The sequence below is a fragment of the Pollicipes pollicipes genome, unplaced genomic scaffold, assembly GCF_011947565.3.
Source record: "Pollicipes pollicipes isolate AB1234 unplaced genomic scaffold, Ppol_2.1 Scaffold_4740;HRSCAF=5597_pilon_pilon_pilon, whole genome shotgun sequence".
Taxonomy (NCBI): Eukaryota; Metazoa; Arthropoda; class Thecostraca; order Pollicipedomorpha; family Pollicipedidae; genus Pollicipes; species Pollicipes pollicipes.
In genome coordinates this window covers 17,989,539-18,007,357 of record NW_023596545.1, presented here as the reverse complement: position 1 = coordinate 18,007,357, position 17,819 = coordinate 17,989,539, and the positions used below count along the sequence as shown (strand labels likewise).

At 50.1% G+C, this 17,819-nt stretch overlaps 2 protein-coding genes across 2 annotated transcripts in view; both read left to right on the top strand.

The window, feature by feature from the left end:
- LOC119098012 (homeotic protein ultrabithorax) overlaps positions 1-8,860 on the top strand; it is a 46,703-nt gene extending 37,843 nt beyond the window's left edge. The window contains exons 3-5 of the mRNA XM_037220944.1: positions 7,558-7,593; positions 8,253-8,561; positions 8,826-8,860. Of these exons, the coding sequence (XP_037076839.1) occupies positions 7,558-7,593; positions 8,253-8,561; positions 8,826-8,860 (380 nt within the window). The remainder of the gene's footprint in view (positions 1-7,557; positions 7,594-8,252; positions 8,562-8,825) is intronic.
- The window catches only part of LOC119098011 (homeobox protein Hox-B7-like), a 46,089-nt gene continuing 36,875 nt past the window's right edge, over positions 8,606-17,819 (top strand). The window contains 1 exon segment of the mRNA XM_037220943.1: positions 8,606-8,680. The gene's annotated coding sequence lies outside the window, so the exon portion shown is untranslated.

Genomic DNA, 17,819 nt, shown 5'->3' with positions numbered 1-17,819 from the left:
AGGAGCGACATGATAGTGGGCCAGTTACCTCGAAACAAGACGAGACAAGAGTGTTCTATGGGGCTTGGGGGATGGTAAGGCGACTCCAGCAGACTTACTGTCTTCCTTTTAGAGAAAATTGAAGCATGCCTCAGGCTGGAGTAAAACGATCTTGACGTTTGAAGGGGAACGGCCTTCTCTGTTTGATTGAATCTGAAATTTCGCTGGATTTTTATGTCGGCCGATGAGAGAAATGTTGAAATTATGGAACTCACTTCTTAATGCGTCTCCGAGTTATGTCCAGAAACTTCACTCATTATCTCAAGGCGCGGCATTGGTGTTGTTTGGCTCGGCCAAGACATCCTTTACTACGCGCAATGGAGCGGGGGAGGGAGGCGAACTCCCTTCCGTTTTCGTCAGTATTTCCAGAGTGAATGCCAAATATGCATGCTGTTGTGTGTGCCTGCAAATGGGTACCTAGCGTGTCTTTAAAATAACTAAGGACAGGATTGACAGGTACGTTTTCAAAATGCGGTCCGTCAATTTCACAACACGGCCAGCGCGACGTCCGAGCGTGGAAGTTGGTGCTAATGCATTCCAGGAATATATGCAGTAAGAAATGCTCTTGACAACATTGGCATGTTTTTCAATGCATTTTGTAATGCATTATAACATCAAGTTCATGGTGGCGTGGCCGAGATCGTTTCATGTCCAGTTCGTAAAAGGTTGACTGAAGCAATCTTGGGCCACCTCAACGTTGTCACATGCACAAATGCCGATATGTGAGTCATGTCCTTGGTCGAAGTTGTACCCTAAGCTTAATGGCAGCTCGTGTTTACTGCTCTTGTCAAGCAATACGTGTGGATAATTCATCAATTACCGATTGCGCCCTTAAGCTGTTTCTACGGAAAATCAGCTGCTGCCGGCCAAGCGCGATGGCATTACAAAACATTCAAAATTTGAAATTCTAGACCTCACCTTACCTTAAAGATATTGGTCTGGGGATGATTCCCACAATATTGCTCTCTATGTTATCCACCCGCCGTGTGAGTCTCGCCACTCCACCTTTCACAATTATTAAAACGGCAGGAGAAGACCCGCCCCCTGCCCCCATACGCTGCGTAGGATTATGAACAGCCCTCCCGCTCATGATAAAGGGATTGGGCATATTTAACAATAGTTTTCGACCAAAATATGTAGAAACTTGCAACGTGCCCTTTTGCCTCATTTGCTTCGTTCTTATCTTGGCTTTTAGTATGGTGCTGCAGTCAAAAGCCAAAACAATATGGTGCCTCGGGTAGTTGACTAGTTTCTCCGAAACGGTTTGAATGAGCTGGTTGACGCCTTCTGGTTTTTCCTAGCATCTTTTTGACTTATTGAGTCAAAAGTTTGGGTTAATTATATAAACAGGGAAATTCCAGGGCTTGGTGTTGTGAGGAACATGCATTGAAGTTTGGTGACCAAGTTTGAAGACCAAAGGTAGGCATCCAAACTTGTTTTGGAATAAGGTGGGAAACCTTCCTGAAAGCACTTACAACCTGTCGTAGTATTACACTCAAAACCTAGCCCTAGCCAAATCTGATGACATTTTTTAAAGATTATGCTGAGCCATTGAACATTTTGTTTTGCCTTCCCGGCGACAGACGTTCCTTCCCAGCTCCCGCGTGGTAAGTGTTGCAGTCTCACTATGATGACTTGAGCGAAGCCAGAGAGCTGGCCCGCACGTAACCTCTCGGGCGAGACGGCCATTACATTACTGGCACAGGGGTGACCACACCGCAGCCGAAAAGGCAGTCGGTGCGTGCTCTGGCGACGACTTTACTTCCTAAGCTCTGAATCAGCACCTGACATGTTGGCTTGCCCCTTCATTGTGCGACCATTCGGCTTTCCACAAATCTTGAAATGTTGGTGCGTTGGAATGTTATCTTCGACAACGATGGCTTTGCCTTAATTAGCCTTGCCTAAGTGGCCATTTTATCCAAACAGTCATTCATGCATGCCGTTTAACCACGTTCGTCCTCGTGCATTTCTTCGCTTTTCTTGACAATGCCACATTTCATTGACCTGAACACTTGCGTGTTATCAGAACATTTCAAATAAAAATATGAATTCCAACAAAGTAAAAAATGTAGCGATGTAGCATACTACGGGTTTGCACACATGCAAGGGCAGGTTTGGAACACCGCTTGAGGGGAGCAACCCTGTCTTGGGAGGCCAAAATCATGATTGTCAAGATTTAAAATTGACAAATGAAAAAATGCCAAAATTTCAGCTCACAGAGGTGTCATGCTTAAAAAAGCACACTATTTTTATTTCCTTTGCGTAAAGAAGTGTTCTAAAACAAACTTTGCTTAGTCAAAGGTGCTCAAAATTTCTTGTAAGTCCAGAAACGTGTCATTTTTTGCCCAACTTGACCTATTTTGGGTTGATCCGATGCATACCGATATCCTCGACTGGTGGCGACACACCTTACGTGTTGGACTAAGGCTTATTTGATTTGGCCCACCATCCCCGATACAGTGCATCTGTCGCGATTGCGATACTGAGCTCTTTTTATACGCATGCTCAGCGTACGGCTACATTTTTATTAAAGCAGAGAACGAAACTAGCTGACATGCGGTGTACATCGTCACGCAATCCTCTGACGACGGTACAGCGATAGAGATATAGGCGCGAAGAGACCTAAGAAGCCGAGTGCTGACGATGATGATATTTAATCCTCTTAACACAGCGATCAAATACACGCAATGTTGTGCAAACCGATTGGTTCGAAGGCAAACCAATAAAAAATGGCCGAAGATCTTTCCGGGGAGCCTGGTCGTGGTGGGTGTTCAGCATTGGACAACTAAGACTAAACAAAAAGCGCGGGTAACAGCAGACTTGTTGCCTGTTATGCCAGACTGCACGGGGAAATACGTACCCTTCACATATTGCGAGAGCTCGGTTGGGCTTGTTGGGCTAATTACATGCGCCAGGATCAGCATATGAAAAGGCGGGTTATCTCTGGTTTCCTCTTCTAATTTTGTGCCGAATATGAAACAAAATATCCTCAACTGTCATGTAACACTTGTTTGCTTATAGTTCCTAATAACAACTTAAAACTTTTTAAGTCGCAAAAGCATTATGATCCGGTGAAGCGACCGCTGAACGATGTGACGTCAGCAAATGAAAACCAGAGCTGGCAGCCAGCCAGCGGGCGCCAACTTCCTTCGTTCATATGGCGCTGCTTTCCTTTGTTGTGTGTAAAGTGATATAGTAATGTTTTGTGGGTGCTGGGGGTTGATATCTGTCCAGTTGGAAGCTGCAGTCAAGCTTGGGAAATTCCGGGAAAGTTGGCACGGTAAAACTATCAAAACGGTTGTCATTTAGTCGGAAAGTCGCAAAATAATGGCGATTTCAAACATGACTTGTGTGACTGCTGCCCCATCTACCATACAGCATTCCCAATTCATGGCTGCAGCGCGCTTGCTTCAGAGACGAGAGAGGCTGTGAGCGGTATAGCAGGCCGTGAGCGGTGTAGCAGGCCTTGAGCGGTATGGCAGGCTGTGAGCGGTATGACGGAGTGTGAGCGGTATGGCAGACTGTAAGCGGTATGGCAGGCTGTGAGCGGTATGGCAAGCCGTGAGCGGTATGGCAGGCTGTGAGCGGTATGGCAGGCTGTAAGCAATATAGCAGGCCGTGAGCGGTATGGCAGGCTGTAAGCAATATAGCAGGCTGTGAGCGGTATGGCAGACTGTAAGCGGTATGGCAGGGTGTGAGCGGTATGACAGGGTGTGAGCGGTATGGCAGGCTGTGAGCGGTATGGCAGGGTGTGAGCGGTATGGCAGGCTGTGAGCGGTATGGCAGGCTGTAAGCAATATAGCAGGCTGTGAGCGGTATGGCAGGGTGTGAGCGGTATGGCAAGCCGTGAGCGGTATAGCAGGCCGTGAGCGGTATGGCAGGCTGTGAGTGGCGGTTCAGTGGAGTGGCACTGGTGACGTCATGTTCATATGGCAGAGCACTGGTCCAGAGTCAGGCTGCAGGGCCGATTTCCCTGACGGTCTAGCTGCTCCAGAAGTCAGAAAACAGTGGTGAGCCACTGCTGGGCATGGCCCACCAACCACATCTTGCGCTGATTTTTAATGCGAAGATCACAATTGTGTGGCGATTTTGCTGTGACGACCACGCTTTTGCTATACTGAGATGTAAAACGTCTGCATCATGACGCGACATTGCAGTTCATAAAGGAAGTCCAAAGCGCGGTAAGCATGATGCACGACTGCAGCCCCCGCAGGACTGGCAGCTCCCACTGGCCACCACAACATTTTAATGATTATTTGTATACATTTCTCTGGGACTAACACATACGTGCTATGTCAAGCTGGCACGTCAATTTCTCCAGTCATCTCAGGGGATCAGGGCTTTTCAGTGTGATTCATACTGACAAGTAGTAAGGTCTTAGGTCATTTCTGCATTCAGCAGCCATACACAAAGACATCCTGGATATGTTTGGCAATGAGGTCTCCAACGTATATGGCACTGGCATCAGCCATCAGACCTTAGGCCTAGCCACTGGTTTGTTGGTCCTGAATAAAGTGCAGAAGACCATCGAGATCACCAGTGGAAACCAGACCTTCATTACTGCTAAAGATAACATAGAAAGTAGCATCAGCAGGTGTGACACTTTTGAAACTGGCGGCGGCGGGCGGGGCTGGGTCCATGCGGTTGAGCAACCGACTCCGAAACCTGATTTTTTCCCAAGTTCTCTGCCACCTTAACTTGCATTGCTGATGTCTTTTTCGTATTTGATTCAAGTTTTACTTGTCCTGCTTTGGAATGACTTCCCATCTCCAGGTAACGTGATTATGCATTTTTGCAATACTCAAAATGGGTTAGTTCAAAGAAAAGAAACATCACGGTATTTCGAGCCCTTGGGAGCGATGAGAACAGGCGCCCTCCATCATTCGTCGAAGTTGACCCGAGGTGAAAAAGACTGTTTTATGCAGAATGACGTGCCTGACATGCAGTTGAGAACCTGCAGAAAAGTTTTGGGTACACTACTGTGATATGCCTAAAAAGACAAGCAAGACTATTCCTGTCTTGATTGATAAATCTAGTACCTTAAGTAGTCACAATTTTATTGGTGTGGAGCGACTGATGACTACTGCTGCCGCTGATCATGTTTTGCCATCCCATTAGTATTTGAACACCACCAGAGTCACGACCGTGTGAAGAATATTCTTGCCACTGTTGAGAGAAACATCGGCTAACTTTTATCTGGACCATCCTGTACTTTTAAAAGCTGCTACATATTGCAGTCAAATGCTTTTCATCCCAATCCAAGGTGTCATCGTGTGAAAATCTGTTAACAGTTTGCAGATTGGCCTAACACATGAAAAAGCTGGCAAAATAACACCTTTGGGAACCTACAGAATGCTATTTGGTACAAAAGGAGCAGGATCATGATAATTATTCGTCTAGGTCTAGGAAGTGGCATAGCCCAGATGCCACCCAGAACGGGGCTGAAGCATAACAAAGGGCGCCACTTCGTCGCATATAGGCCCTGTTTTTTAATCTGCGGACCATCCTAAGCTTGTAATGCCGTTTTGATGCTTGAAGCGCCGTATGTTGATGTTTCAAACTTTCTACGGCAATCGCGCCCTTATTCGCCGTTTTTCACAAGACGAATGGATTGGAGGCGGGGGAGATGAGGGGGAGGGGGAATCGGGGACACCCCTGCGATTTCCAAACCAAAAGTAATATAGACTGGCGGGAAAAGCCAGTGGTTTGGTCTCAGCGAGATCTTGGGATGAGTTATAAGTGTTGTGTTGCTTCGTCAAGAATTGGCCCCACTAGCCACAACAAAGGTGAATTTTTCCCACATCCTGGGATATTTCAGCTTGGCGCACCAACTTATAAAAGTCATGCATCGCTTTAACATATGATTTATGCATGTTATGTGCATGTTTAGTTTAATTTTGAGTACGCAGGCATGTAGGCTTGTGTGATTTGAGCAAACATTGGGGACGTGAGTGACCGTAAATACCACCGTGTCTTTGGCACCGCCGGCGATCGGCAGACCCTTCGGCTGCCACCCGCCGGCCGCACCGACCGCAGATCTCCGTGCAGGGTCGTAAGCAAAACATCTCTACTCGGAAGTCAGAAATGACAGATACGTTTTTGGTTTAAAGAAACACGTGCAGTGAATGCTCCAGGGAATGGTGAAAAATTGGCGGCAATTTCACACCACATTGGGAGAGATGGGCGGAAAACCTACCAGAGCAACGGTAGAGACGGTTGGTATGCCAAAATGCACTGGGGCCTTCGCTGTCATTGGGCACCGCCTTCTACAAGGGGGAGGGGATGTGACACGACCACATAAACCCCACTTCATTGGCTACACCACTGGTCATGCCTGTCAGTCCGCCCGTCTTTAACCCTCATGGAGGCTGAATTGGTTAAAAAGGTTCCTTTATCGGAACACTTCTTTATCAAACGTTCCTTTATAATTCTGACATGTCGACTCATGGGCTCAGCAGGTCCGGCCAGCGACTCCACGGTCTTCCGTGTGGCTTCGGTACACTGCACACTGTGTGCGGGGTGGGGGTGGGGGCTGTCTGTCTGGTCAGGATGACTGAGCGCTCCCAGGCCCTATTCGAGCGGCTCTCAGGCCCTGTTCGAGTGGGCTGTCTCTCTGGTCAGGATGACTGAGCGCTCTCAGGCCCTGTTTGAGCGGGCTGTCTCTCTGGTCAGAATGACTGAGCGCTCTCAGGCCCTGTTCGAGCGGGCTGTCTCTCTGGTCAGGATGACTGAGCGCTCACAGGCCCTGTTCGTGCAAGCTATCTCTCCCGTTATATTTACTGAGAGTTCTTAGGCCCTGGTTCGTGCGAGCTGTCTCTCTGGTCGGAATGACTGAGCGCTCTCAGGCACTGTTGGTGCAGGCTCTCTTCCATCAAAATTACTGAGAGTTCTCAAGCCCGGTCCGTGCGGGCTGTCTCGTTCTTCAAAGTTACTGAGCGTTCTTGAATTGTTTAGCGTTGTTGAGAACTACGGTAAGCCGTTTGGTAAGTTTTTCGCGCCGACTTTCCTGCTGATGCTGCTGCCATTCGATGCCATCCGATGCCGTCCGATGCCGTCAAGTGCCGTGCCGAGACCGGTGTATCCTTGTACCCCATCCCCCGACTTGTGTACCTTCGTCCTTCCCCCGACCAGTGGTACTCCACATGCCCCGCTGATCCCATGCCGTCCCGCTACCTCACCAGAGGGTCTTGTTGTTTTCCACCGAGCTACCAATCTGTGCAACCTGGCACTGCCTGTTACCTTCCTCTCGATGGGAGTGGGGGAGCTGCCTGTTACCTTTCTCTCGATGGGAGTGGGGGAGCTGCCTGTTACCTTCCTCTCGATGGGAGTGGAGAAACTGTGCAGGCGAGGCAATGGCTCATTTGAACGCGTTTTAATACGTTGTGTGACGTATGAAAAATGACGCTATCAAAGCGATTGTAATTTGTGTTGCCTGCAGCAACGTACGTGGTCACGATTCGCATTCTTTCATGGATCTGTGCGTGTTCAGTCAGCTAAGTTTTCTCCTTTTGTTTTCAGCCTCGGAGCGCGCCAATTACCCCGCCTGGCTGCAAAGTAAGGAATTGCCTTTAAGCGCGCTTTCCTCTCCTGGCCCTGGTCGCCCTGCCCCGCTGCCTCACGCGGCAGCCAGTAATGCCCGGTCCTGATCAACACCAGTCCTGTTCGACAACTTCTGCACTCGCCCCTGGCGGCCGGCCCACCCGCGTATCTTGCTCTGTTTCACGGCCTGTGCTACCTCAGTTGACTTTTATGCCTCGAATTACCCCTATTCTACCCTTTATGACCTATCCAAGTGTTCGGGATAGCATGCCGGGGTGCTGACGACGTAACGCGAACGTCGGTGGGCTCCTTTCACCTAGCGGAGAAAATGTGTACTCGAAGTGTGGACAGTGATCATCAGGGTATTCACCAGGACTAGTCGACGAGTTGGTTTTGGTGCAGATGCTGGGATTCGATAACCTTGCTTTATTGATAATTGAGAATGATATGCACTTCTTATGCGGTTGGCTTGTGTATTTCATTATCTCATCACAGCTAATTTGCAATCAAAGTGCGCTTGGTCTTATCGGAAATTTTGAATTTAATCGTGGACTTATTAACACCCAAGCTACTCGTCTCCGCCCAGTGCCCATGCCCTTGCAGTGCCTTGCGTGACATTTGCACGCCCTTGATAACGACACTGTGTCTGAGCGTCTCTCCCCGCGTGCCCTCAGGTCATGGTCCGCACGGCCTGCGGCGACGGGGCCGGCAGACGTACACCCGGTACCAGACACTGGAGCTGGAGAAAGAGTTTCACACGAATCACTACCTGACTCGCCGGCGCCGGATAGAGATGGCGCACCAGCTCTGTCTAACGGAGCGACAGATCAAGATCTGGTTCCAGAACCGACGCATGAAGCTCAAGAAGGAGATCCAGGCTATCAAGGAACTGAACGAGCAAGAGAAGCAGTCGCAGGCGTCCAAGTTGGCTGCGGGGGTAGCAAACTCCGACGAGAAGCCGACGCAGCAGCCGCTGCTGGGCGGCGCCGACCCAGCGTTGGCCCAGCCGCCCAGCAGCGCCGCGATGCCCAGCGGCGCCGCGCCAGCCCCGCCTCACCCCAGCTCAGTGGCCAAGTAGACCTGCTCCTACTGCGTCTCACAGGTGAGGCCACCCAACCAACAAAAGCGCACAGGTCCCTCGCAGCGGTATTCTGAGTTGGACCAGTGTCCGGTGGTGGCACGTTCTGGCTAGTTATTTTCTTGCCTGACATGTGGTCAGGGCGGTTCACCGCCACAGTGTCCCACAGACGGGCCCCTCTCCTCGCGCCAGCGCTCCATCTGAGAGTCGCGGCGTCCGATGCCTCGCGGCACCGCGGCCCTGTTCGAATTCACCCGCCGTGGGCCGGGCCAGCGCCGGGGCGACGCGCAAGCACATCGCAGGGGGCGGAGCTTAAACGGAGGGAACTACTTTCAACATGGCGGCCAGTCGATGGTTGGTGGCGGCGACGGTGGTTAGATTTGGAGATTCGGCAAGTTTGTTTGGATAATGCTTCTAGTGATACTGAGTTCTTTGCGTCTCTGAGTGAAAGAAGCAGTGAGAGATAGGCCTGGCAAGTACGTTCTGAATGTGATAGTGGCGTCACAGGTCAAGCTGAGACGTTGCGCAGTTAGTGTGGGCGCACTGCTTCGAACTGAGCTGTGCCGAGTTCCCCGAGCCGCCTCTCTCTCCGTGTAGAGGAAAACTGAACGTATTGCGTGGCATGAATGTATTTCAGGGCAGTGAAAGCCACGACCAGTGTTGACCTAATGCACTCAAAATGCTGTCACAGCTTGTGTAAGACACGTGAATACGATTGCAAGTATAGTAAGGTTGGGAATTTCGGAGTTCAGCTGTTAATTTTGTCTCAAGTGTACCTAGATGATGAATTTCTCCTTGATATGGCCTGAAAATCTTCAAAAAAATCTTCGGCGTAGTTGGTTGTCCAGGTTTTTTCGTTCTTACCAATGTGAAAGATAAGCCAAATTTGGATGCTCCTCAAGATCTAGTCATGAATTTGTAATGAGTTGTACGTGAAAACGTAAATGTGTGATTAAAATATAAATTCACACCAAGTTAGGTTTAGTGCAACCGATTGCACACCCGATTAAAAAAGTTATCTTAATAAAGACACAGTTCTATCTTAAAACGTGTCTCACGAAATTAAAAAAGTCAGGCATGTCATATCCGTGTTTGAAGTATTGAGTAAATGAACAACCTTTCCTTTACCATATTGCTGTGCACTCACAAACTTTGACATGCTTACATGCTTTTGTAAAGTACCTGTAGGTACATTGTTGAGTGATGCAGGCATGCGGGCAAGACACCTGAGTCAGTGTTCATCCCAAAATTGTGCAGATCAGTGTCACACATATTAACCTTGGCTGCAAACACGTCAGGTTCGTGTTGTATTTATTTTCTTATTCAATTCATTAACACTTGAAGTGATGCATACCAGTCTTTGCAGCCAGTGCAACTACTTATATGTGATGTATATCATGATAAACAGAATTGACCGTCTGGCTTCAGTGACAACGTTCAAATTCGATGTCCTCTGAAGCTGAGCGACACACAGATAGGTGGCGACTTAAAGCTGCCTTGGGGCTCACTCACGCGCTCGCAAGCACAGAGGCGGCCCGACCTTTTGTGTTTGGCGCGTGCCTCGCGCACGGAGCGAACGGATGTACCCGGAGTTGAACGGAGGCATGAGCTCTGGGACCGATGTCATCGCCACAGAAGTCGGCCAGACGAATCAGGCGTGCCGAGTGATGGTTTGGGTCATATTTGGGCATCAGATTGCACTGGCGGTATCTGTACTGTTCTGCCATGATGTGCACTAGGAGCATGGCCGCAGCGGATTGTATTGCCCACATTCAAATAAGATATGCCGCGCGCAGTTACCAGACGGACCGTTTCCGATCCACCGTATTGCATTTGCTGAGTGGGTATGATTGTCAACGTCCAATTGACAAAAACGTCATTTTCACATGGTAGATTGCAACCGATTCGCATCTTACAGATAGCTGCCGACGGCTAAAAGTGTGATACATGTCATATATATATATATATATATATATATATATATATATATATATATATATATATATATATATAAACCATCGCGGAACGAATGGGCTGGGGGGCCAGCTCGTTCCGATGGGGGGATTACACACGAGCCGCCCAGCATTCCAGGGCACACGCGTGACGTCATAACGTCACTGGACAGAGCGGCACACGCGTGACTGAACATAGTGGCACACTCAGAACAGGACGGGTGTCTAGGGCAGGAGTGTAGAACGCTCATCGATGCTGGCATTTGATGGCATTCGTTTTCGGCGATGATTTGCTGCTTGGCAGTCAATGTGCGCGTCGTGCCCACCGCCCCAGATCTGTCTGGGAGCGTTCCTGACTGAGAACGGACGTCTGGCTTAGAGCCACCGTACCCTCCCACTGTGGCATATCACAAGGCCCCGTGGCCGGCCCCCGTACGTCCGCCTACGGGCAGACGTACATGGCCCCGGCTGGCAAGATCGGCTATTCATTCGCTGGTCAGCATGACACGATTTCAAACAATAAACGCACAGAACTGAACTTGCTGAACTGGACCGTGGATTAAGCTGCTGTACGCCGAGCTCTTGGTTGATGAAATGCTACAAGTCAGTTAGTGCACCACTTAAGGTGAGTGGCGCCACTTTTTGTGGCAAGAATGAAATAGTTCAGTGACTTCATTCTCCCAAAGATGCACTCGCCCAGGCTTCGTTGCGGATAGCAGGTCACTTGATGACAGCAACAAAGGCCTTCAGTTTCCGGTTTTTTAGTATAATGTGTGTTGGGTTCTCATGGCGAGTTATCGATCTTCAGCATAGGAGGAGGTACTTGCTAAACAAATAACCAGTACCTCCTGGTAAATGAAGGTCGGTAACTCATCTGAACATCTGAGCTCACTGAACACATAATACAGAGTTAAGTGAGTTAACTCCCTCTGTATGGGTCAGAGCATCCGTTAAGTCGTATTTTCCAAAGCCCTTTTAGATTACTGGTCCAGATGTCGCGCAAACTCATCTGGCATAGGCTGGCTGATGGAGGGACAGTTCAGTTCCCACAGGAAGAAAATGTCTTGCTCGATAGCATTCGTTTCGTGCGAGGCTGGATGCGAAGAGGAGCGTATAGTAGGACACCAAACGCTAGAACACCAAACGTGCTCAATTCACTCTTATGATTGATGAAGCAGCAGACAATAACATGAGTGTCATACCATCCATTCACAACCATCTGGCATGACAATTCCTAGTAGCCTTAGCAGCCTTCCTGACCACATTAGAGTTTTTACACAGTTGGCGAATATTGTGAGAAGCTTGTGTTGAAAAGGTGATGAAATAAGCATCCTTCAACTGGTATATGTTTTGATTATGATAGATGGAAAGGATATTGGCGCTAACGGCAACACGCTTGCCATATCTACATTATGCTCTTGTCAATTTTTTCTCCTTTTTCCCGCATTCTCCTCTCGAAAATAGGACCCCTACGTCGGTGAACATGCGGAACCTCCAAAAGCATAGAGCTGATATAACATACACATTCGCACACATTACAATGAAGGCCATAGAAGACGCTGCTTGTTGTGCATCCAATTTCGCGATCATACTTACACGACATTTTAGGTCCCTTTGCTAAATGATGTCGCTGAAAAATCCGCCGAAAAATGAAGCAGGCTCTTACGAAATATGTATATATATATGTATATATATATATATATATATATATATATATATATATATATATATATATATATATATATATATATATATGTATATACGTATATGTATATATGAAATGTATATATATATATATATCTATATATCTATATATATGTGTATACGTATATGTATATATGAAATTATATTTATATATATATATATATATACGACAATTACATATATATATATATATATATACGACAATTACATATATATATATATATATATATATATATATATATATATATATATATATATATATATATATATACACATATACATATACATATATGAATTTGTGAGCGTGAATTTGTGCTACATGCACCTTGCATTAATGAACAGCTATATCAATAGCATTAAGGCTGTGTACTTCATTATGGCGATCTAGCCACGTGTTATGATAACGTGATGTTTTACCGTCTCACCTGATCAGTGCGGCGCTCCGGCGACGCGTGAGGCGCTAGAAAAACTGTGTCACGCGGCCGACACCGGCTGTCCACTCACGAGACTGATGTCGGCCAGCCAACGCAGGTTTATTGTACCGAGCGGCGCGTACGTTTGTTGGCACCCGGTCAGTTTTATTGAGCGCTCGCCGGGCCCGCGGACGGCGGCGCCCCTTCCTTTCACTCGCGGCCGCCGGCCTGCATCAGTGGGCCGCCTAGGCAGTAGTGCTGTGTTTTTGTAACTCAATGTCACCATGCAACGACGATTCATACGCGTAGGACAGGCAGATGAGATAGTTAATTTTCACATTTTTCTAAAGATGTTCAAAAGTTTTGAGGTGGCGTTGAGCAAGTGGCTTTGTTGTAATGGGTTTGGGATCAGAGTCTTTAGAAAACACGGCTACCTGCACGGGTCCTGATTGCATCCCCCCCCCCAAAAAAAACAACAGAAATTCGGTTTGCGGACAACTTTTAGCTGAAATCGGTTGACCCGCCACTCAATGCTACAACATGGCCGCCCAGTTTCAGCCACACCATCATTGCCAATTGACAATTCTGCTCCACAAATGAGTGACAAAGTGCGGTGTCTAGGGCGCGACCGCCTATTTTTACCATAAATTAGCTAGTGTTCCACACCCTAATGCTCTAAGAACTGAGGTACAAAGACGACAAATGTACGTGAATTAAAAAGATCATGTTAGCTTCCTCCCAGGTTTTAAACTCAACCATAGCCAGGTTTCAAATTACCCAAAGACCCTGCAAAGAACTGACGGTTGACCTTATCGATAACCGCCTCGTCACTGAGTGCATCACCTGGGGATAGTCATATCACTCTTTCTGCTGCGTTCCTTTCTGCAGTCGGTGGACTCTTAGTTGTAAAGTGAAGAAAACCTCTTTGCCTTTGGCCTTACGTCAGGTGAAACAATCTTTGCCGCGTACTGCCCAACACATTACTACTGACAGCATGCTTGTGATGAGGGATGGAGTGTCAGGGATGGGGGAGGCTCATGTGTTTCTCCATGAATTTTAGCCCTCTTTGCTGCGGCGAACGGATCTTTTTTGTCTTTCATCGTTTCTTCCTTGGTTTCATTATCAGACGAGCCCTTTATGCTTATTTAAACAGTATGTGCAATAGCCATGACCATCAGAAATATCCAAGCGAGGGAGGCTTTCTGTGATATTGAACTTTTCCTCATTTTCTTTTGCGTTGCACCAAAAATTTCAGCGGTTGAAATCCACGTTAAGGGGCAGAGCCTTCACAGAATAATAACTGACTCTCCTGCCTCTAGTCACATCATGCCACCTGTTACTACTTATTATGAACAAGTCGTGTCAGGGCCAAGAAGTACCCGCTTCTAGACCATCGTAACACAAAGGGATCGCATCACTCAAAATACAGCCGTGATGGTGAACAATTAGTCAAACAAATTCAGATGCCGTCATGCGTTCGTAATCAAGCGTTCTTTCTAGGACTGGGCGTGGTGAGATTAAGTCGTGAGGTTCTCCACGCCGAAACAAAGTTTGAGTTCCTGAGTTCGCAGTAAGCTGATGTGGAACGAGCTCATCATAAGCTGCTGTAATGTGACCTGGGTCTGGCAGGGCGCGCGTTGGGCATGACAAAATTGGCTCTGAACCTGTAGGAGGCACCTATCGGATTTCCACATCACACCGCAGAAGGTGTAATCTGGGAGTGCTGCGACGCCGTTCAAAGAGTCCAGCTACCTCCTAACGGACATTTAGAAGAGTCGCGTCGGAGTAGGGGCACCATGAAGTCCTCACACCAGTTCTTTTTCCCCGCCTTACAAGATCTGTGCTCGAATCGGATCTCCGCCTCGATGGGTCTCCCACACAGAGGCTCGTGATTTGCTAGATGCAATCTGCACCCAACCAGTTCAGCCGTCCAGTTGAACATCTCCGACGACCACACAGGCCGCGTTGATCAGGTGCCTCCGCCGGCTCTCCGGCTCCCCTCCCCTCTCCCGACCCCACTCCCTAACCGGACACCCGCTCGGCGGCGGCAGCGCTCCGGTGCCGCCCCCCCCCCTCCCCGGCACGCCGACCGCGGCGGCGGCGGCGGGAGGGGGGGGGGGGGGGCGACCTTGTACAGCATGGCGGCTGACGGACCGCTCAATTACAGCGTCGTGCCGCGCGCTACACGAGCGCGCAGCGGGCCCGGGCCGGGCCCGGGCCGGGCCGGCGCGCCAGCCCGGCCGGCCGAGGCGAGGTCGCGCCGCTCACAGCTGACGCACCTGGCCGGCTGCTGGAGCGGCGCCGGCAAGGCTGGAGAGCGCGGCGCCGGAGGCCGCGCCGACTGAGGAGCGCGCCGCGGACGCCGATCCGCGTCTGGCCGTGTCAGCTGGAGACGCTCGGACGCCGGCTGGAGAGGCTCGCACGCCGGCTGGAGAGGCTCGGAGGACAGCTGGAGACGCTCAGACGCCGGCTGGAGAGGCTCGGACGCCGGCTGGAGAGGCTCGGACGCCGGCTGGAGAGGCGCGCAGCGGCCGTGCGGACTGAACCTCGCCTGAAAACAGATAAATGAGCTTGATTATCATCCAAGGGCTGGAGGAGCGGTTTGATGCTCTGTACAACGAGCTTGATGCTGATCAATTCTCACGTTTGGTGCATGTGTGCTTGTCGACTGATCATAATATGTAATCAAGTTGGGAGCACCAACAAGTCATGGCTAAAGTAACTTTGTCCACAGCCGACAACGCTTGCTTCTGCATGACGGTGGGTTCTTTCAGCTCAGTGGACGGGCGTTTGAGGCTAGCTTGTCTTCTCATGACCCAGCTGACGTCAGCACCCGGTTTGGCTCCGCTCATACCAGGGTCAACTGGTGAGGGGGCGGCGTCCAGGTCAGCTCAGAGGCCTCCGACAACAACCGAGAATGCTGTGAAGATCCCAAGAGTAAATCCAGGATCCAATAAGGTGCCATGTTAACAAGAGTCATGGATCGGACCCTGCAAGTTTTTTTGGACCCAGGCACATGTCTGGTCACGAGGCAAAACAAGCCACGTGTGCCATGCAATAAAACAAGTCAGTCGTTAGTGCTCACTAGAGCAGAGGCAGCGGCGCACCAAGACGCCGCCAAAACGCAACCACGGCCCGAGTACGTGTAGCGAAGTAGGAGAGGAGCAATCGCGCCCAATATGACGGCCCGAAATTCGGTCACAGTTTGGCAACGGCTGATGTAGCGCCTACCGGCCTAAGACTCCATCTTCTCCGGACTGCCATCTGGCAACTCCGACAGGCCGGTCGGCATCTGACTGAACCTTCTGGCCGGCGCAAAGCCACAGCCTCCGGACCGACGCAAGGGCACAGCCTCCAGCCCGCTCAAAGCCGCAGCCTCCGAACCGACGCGAGGGCGCAGCCTCCAGCCCGCTCAAAGCCGCAGCCTTCGGAGCGGCCCACTCGACCGTCTCTCGCGGAGCTTTCCCCGAAGACGTCATCGGGCCGCCTCGACCCGGCTGATGATGTCATTAAGGCCGCGCCGCCGGCTCGCGTGACCCGCGCCAGTCACATCCCTCTGGCTGGGCTTCAAATTACCAAATGATAGGTTGAAATTTTGGCCGGCAATCACGATGATGAATGCCACTGCTGTAATGGCGGCCGGGGCGGCGGCGTCCGACGTGGCCGGCTGTAATTGGTTAGCTCCGCATGGCCGAAACTCATTAACGGCGGATTTCTGTGCACAGGGGTGGCTAATCACACACCGGGCACATCGGCTGCGCCGTTAGGAGGCGGTAATGAAGTGATATTCGATGTTTTGTCCTACAAGTTTGGGTTTCGGGTAGTGTGCAGGTACGCAGTGGCATGGCATTGGTGCAGTCGTGTGAACGATGTAATCGCATGTCAACACAGAACGGACTGGCCATGGATTGCAGGATTCCCGAAAACGTATGGTGATTTTCCTGTTTTGTTTTGGTTAAGACTAAATGGATCACCAGAGCAGAACCACCGCATGAAATTTTGCCTGGAAACTGGCAATGAATAGTTGACTTCTTTTCCGATGGGATATATCCGGGGTTTTGTAGCCAGTCCTTGAATTGAACTAGACTGCAGATACGAAGTTTCCCAAAATAAGTGTGGGGAGGGGCTTAACATGGAAAATGGCTAAAGATGCCCTAAGTTAGCCCAGAAAATGCTTGGCTTACTGTATTCTCAAAGTTGGTAAGGGCTGAAGTGTCCCTCTCCAAATGAATAAGAAAATAAACTGCTGCTGATTGGACCAGAAAAACTTCAGACGACGACTGCACGTCAAACTGATGGCAGCTGATGGTGCGCTGCTGGTCACTGCACGTCAAGCTGATGGCAGCCGATGGTGCGCTGCCGGTCACTGCACGTCGAAATGATGGCAGACGATGGTGCGCTGCTGGTTACTGCACGTCGAACTGATGGTAGCCGATGGTGCGCTGCCGGTCACAGCAGGTCAAACTGATGGGAGCCGATGGTGCGCTGCCGGTCACTGCACGTCGAAATGATGACAGCCGATGGTGCGCTGCTGGCTACTGCACGTCGAACTGATGGTTGCCGATGGTGCGCTGCTGGCTACTGCACGTCGACCTGATGGTAGCCGATGGTGCGCTGCTGGCTACTGCACGTCGACCTGATGGTGGCCGATGGTGCGCTGCTGGCTACTGCACGTCGACCTGATGGCCGGCCGACACCCACCTGTGTGTCGGCTGGGGAACGCCGATGTTAAGGCCACGGTCTAGCCACAGATGGCCTGTGGTTGGGGCCGCGAAACAGTCACACATGGCGGCCCGCCCGCCAGCCGAGCACGGCCAGCAGGCCAGTCGGTGGGCGGCGAAACAGTCACACATGGCGGCCCGCCCGCCAGCCGATCACGGCCAGCAGGCCAGTCGGTGCACCGCCAACAGGTCAGGAGTTTTCAACCCCAGACCAACGGCGGGTCACTCCGAGCCTCGGGTGGTCCTCGAGCGGTCTCTGTTCGGCTCACCCCGGATGTGACCTAAGTGATGCTCCGTGACAGCGATCACCTCAAGCCCATTGGATCTGGTACCTTCTAAGAAGCTTGTGCAATTCTTGAATCAATAATGGATC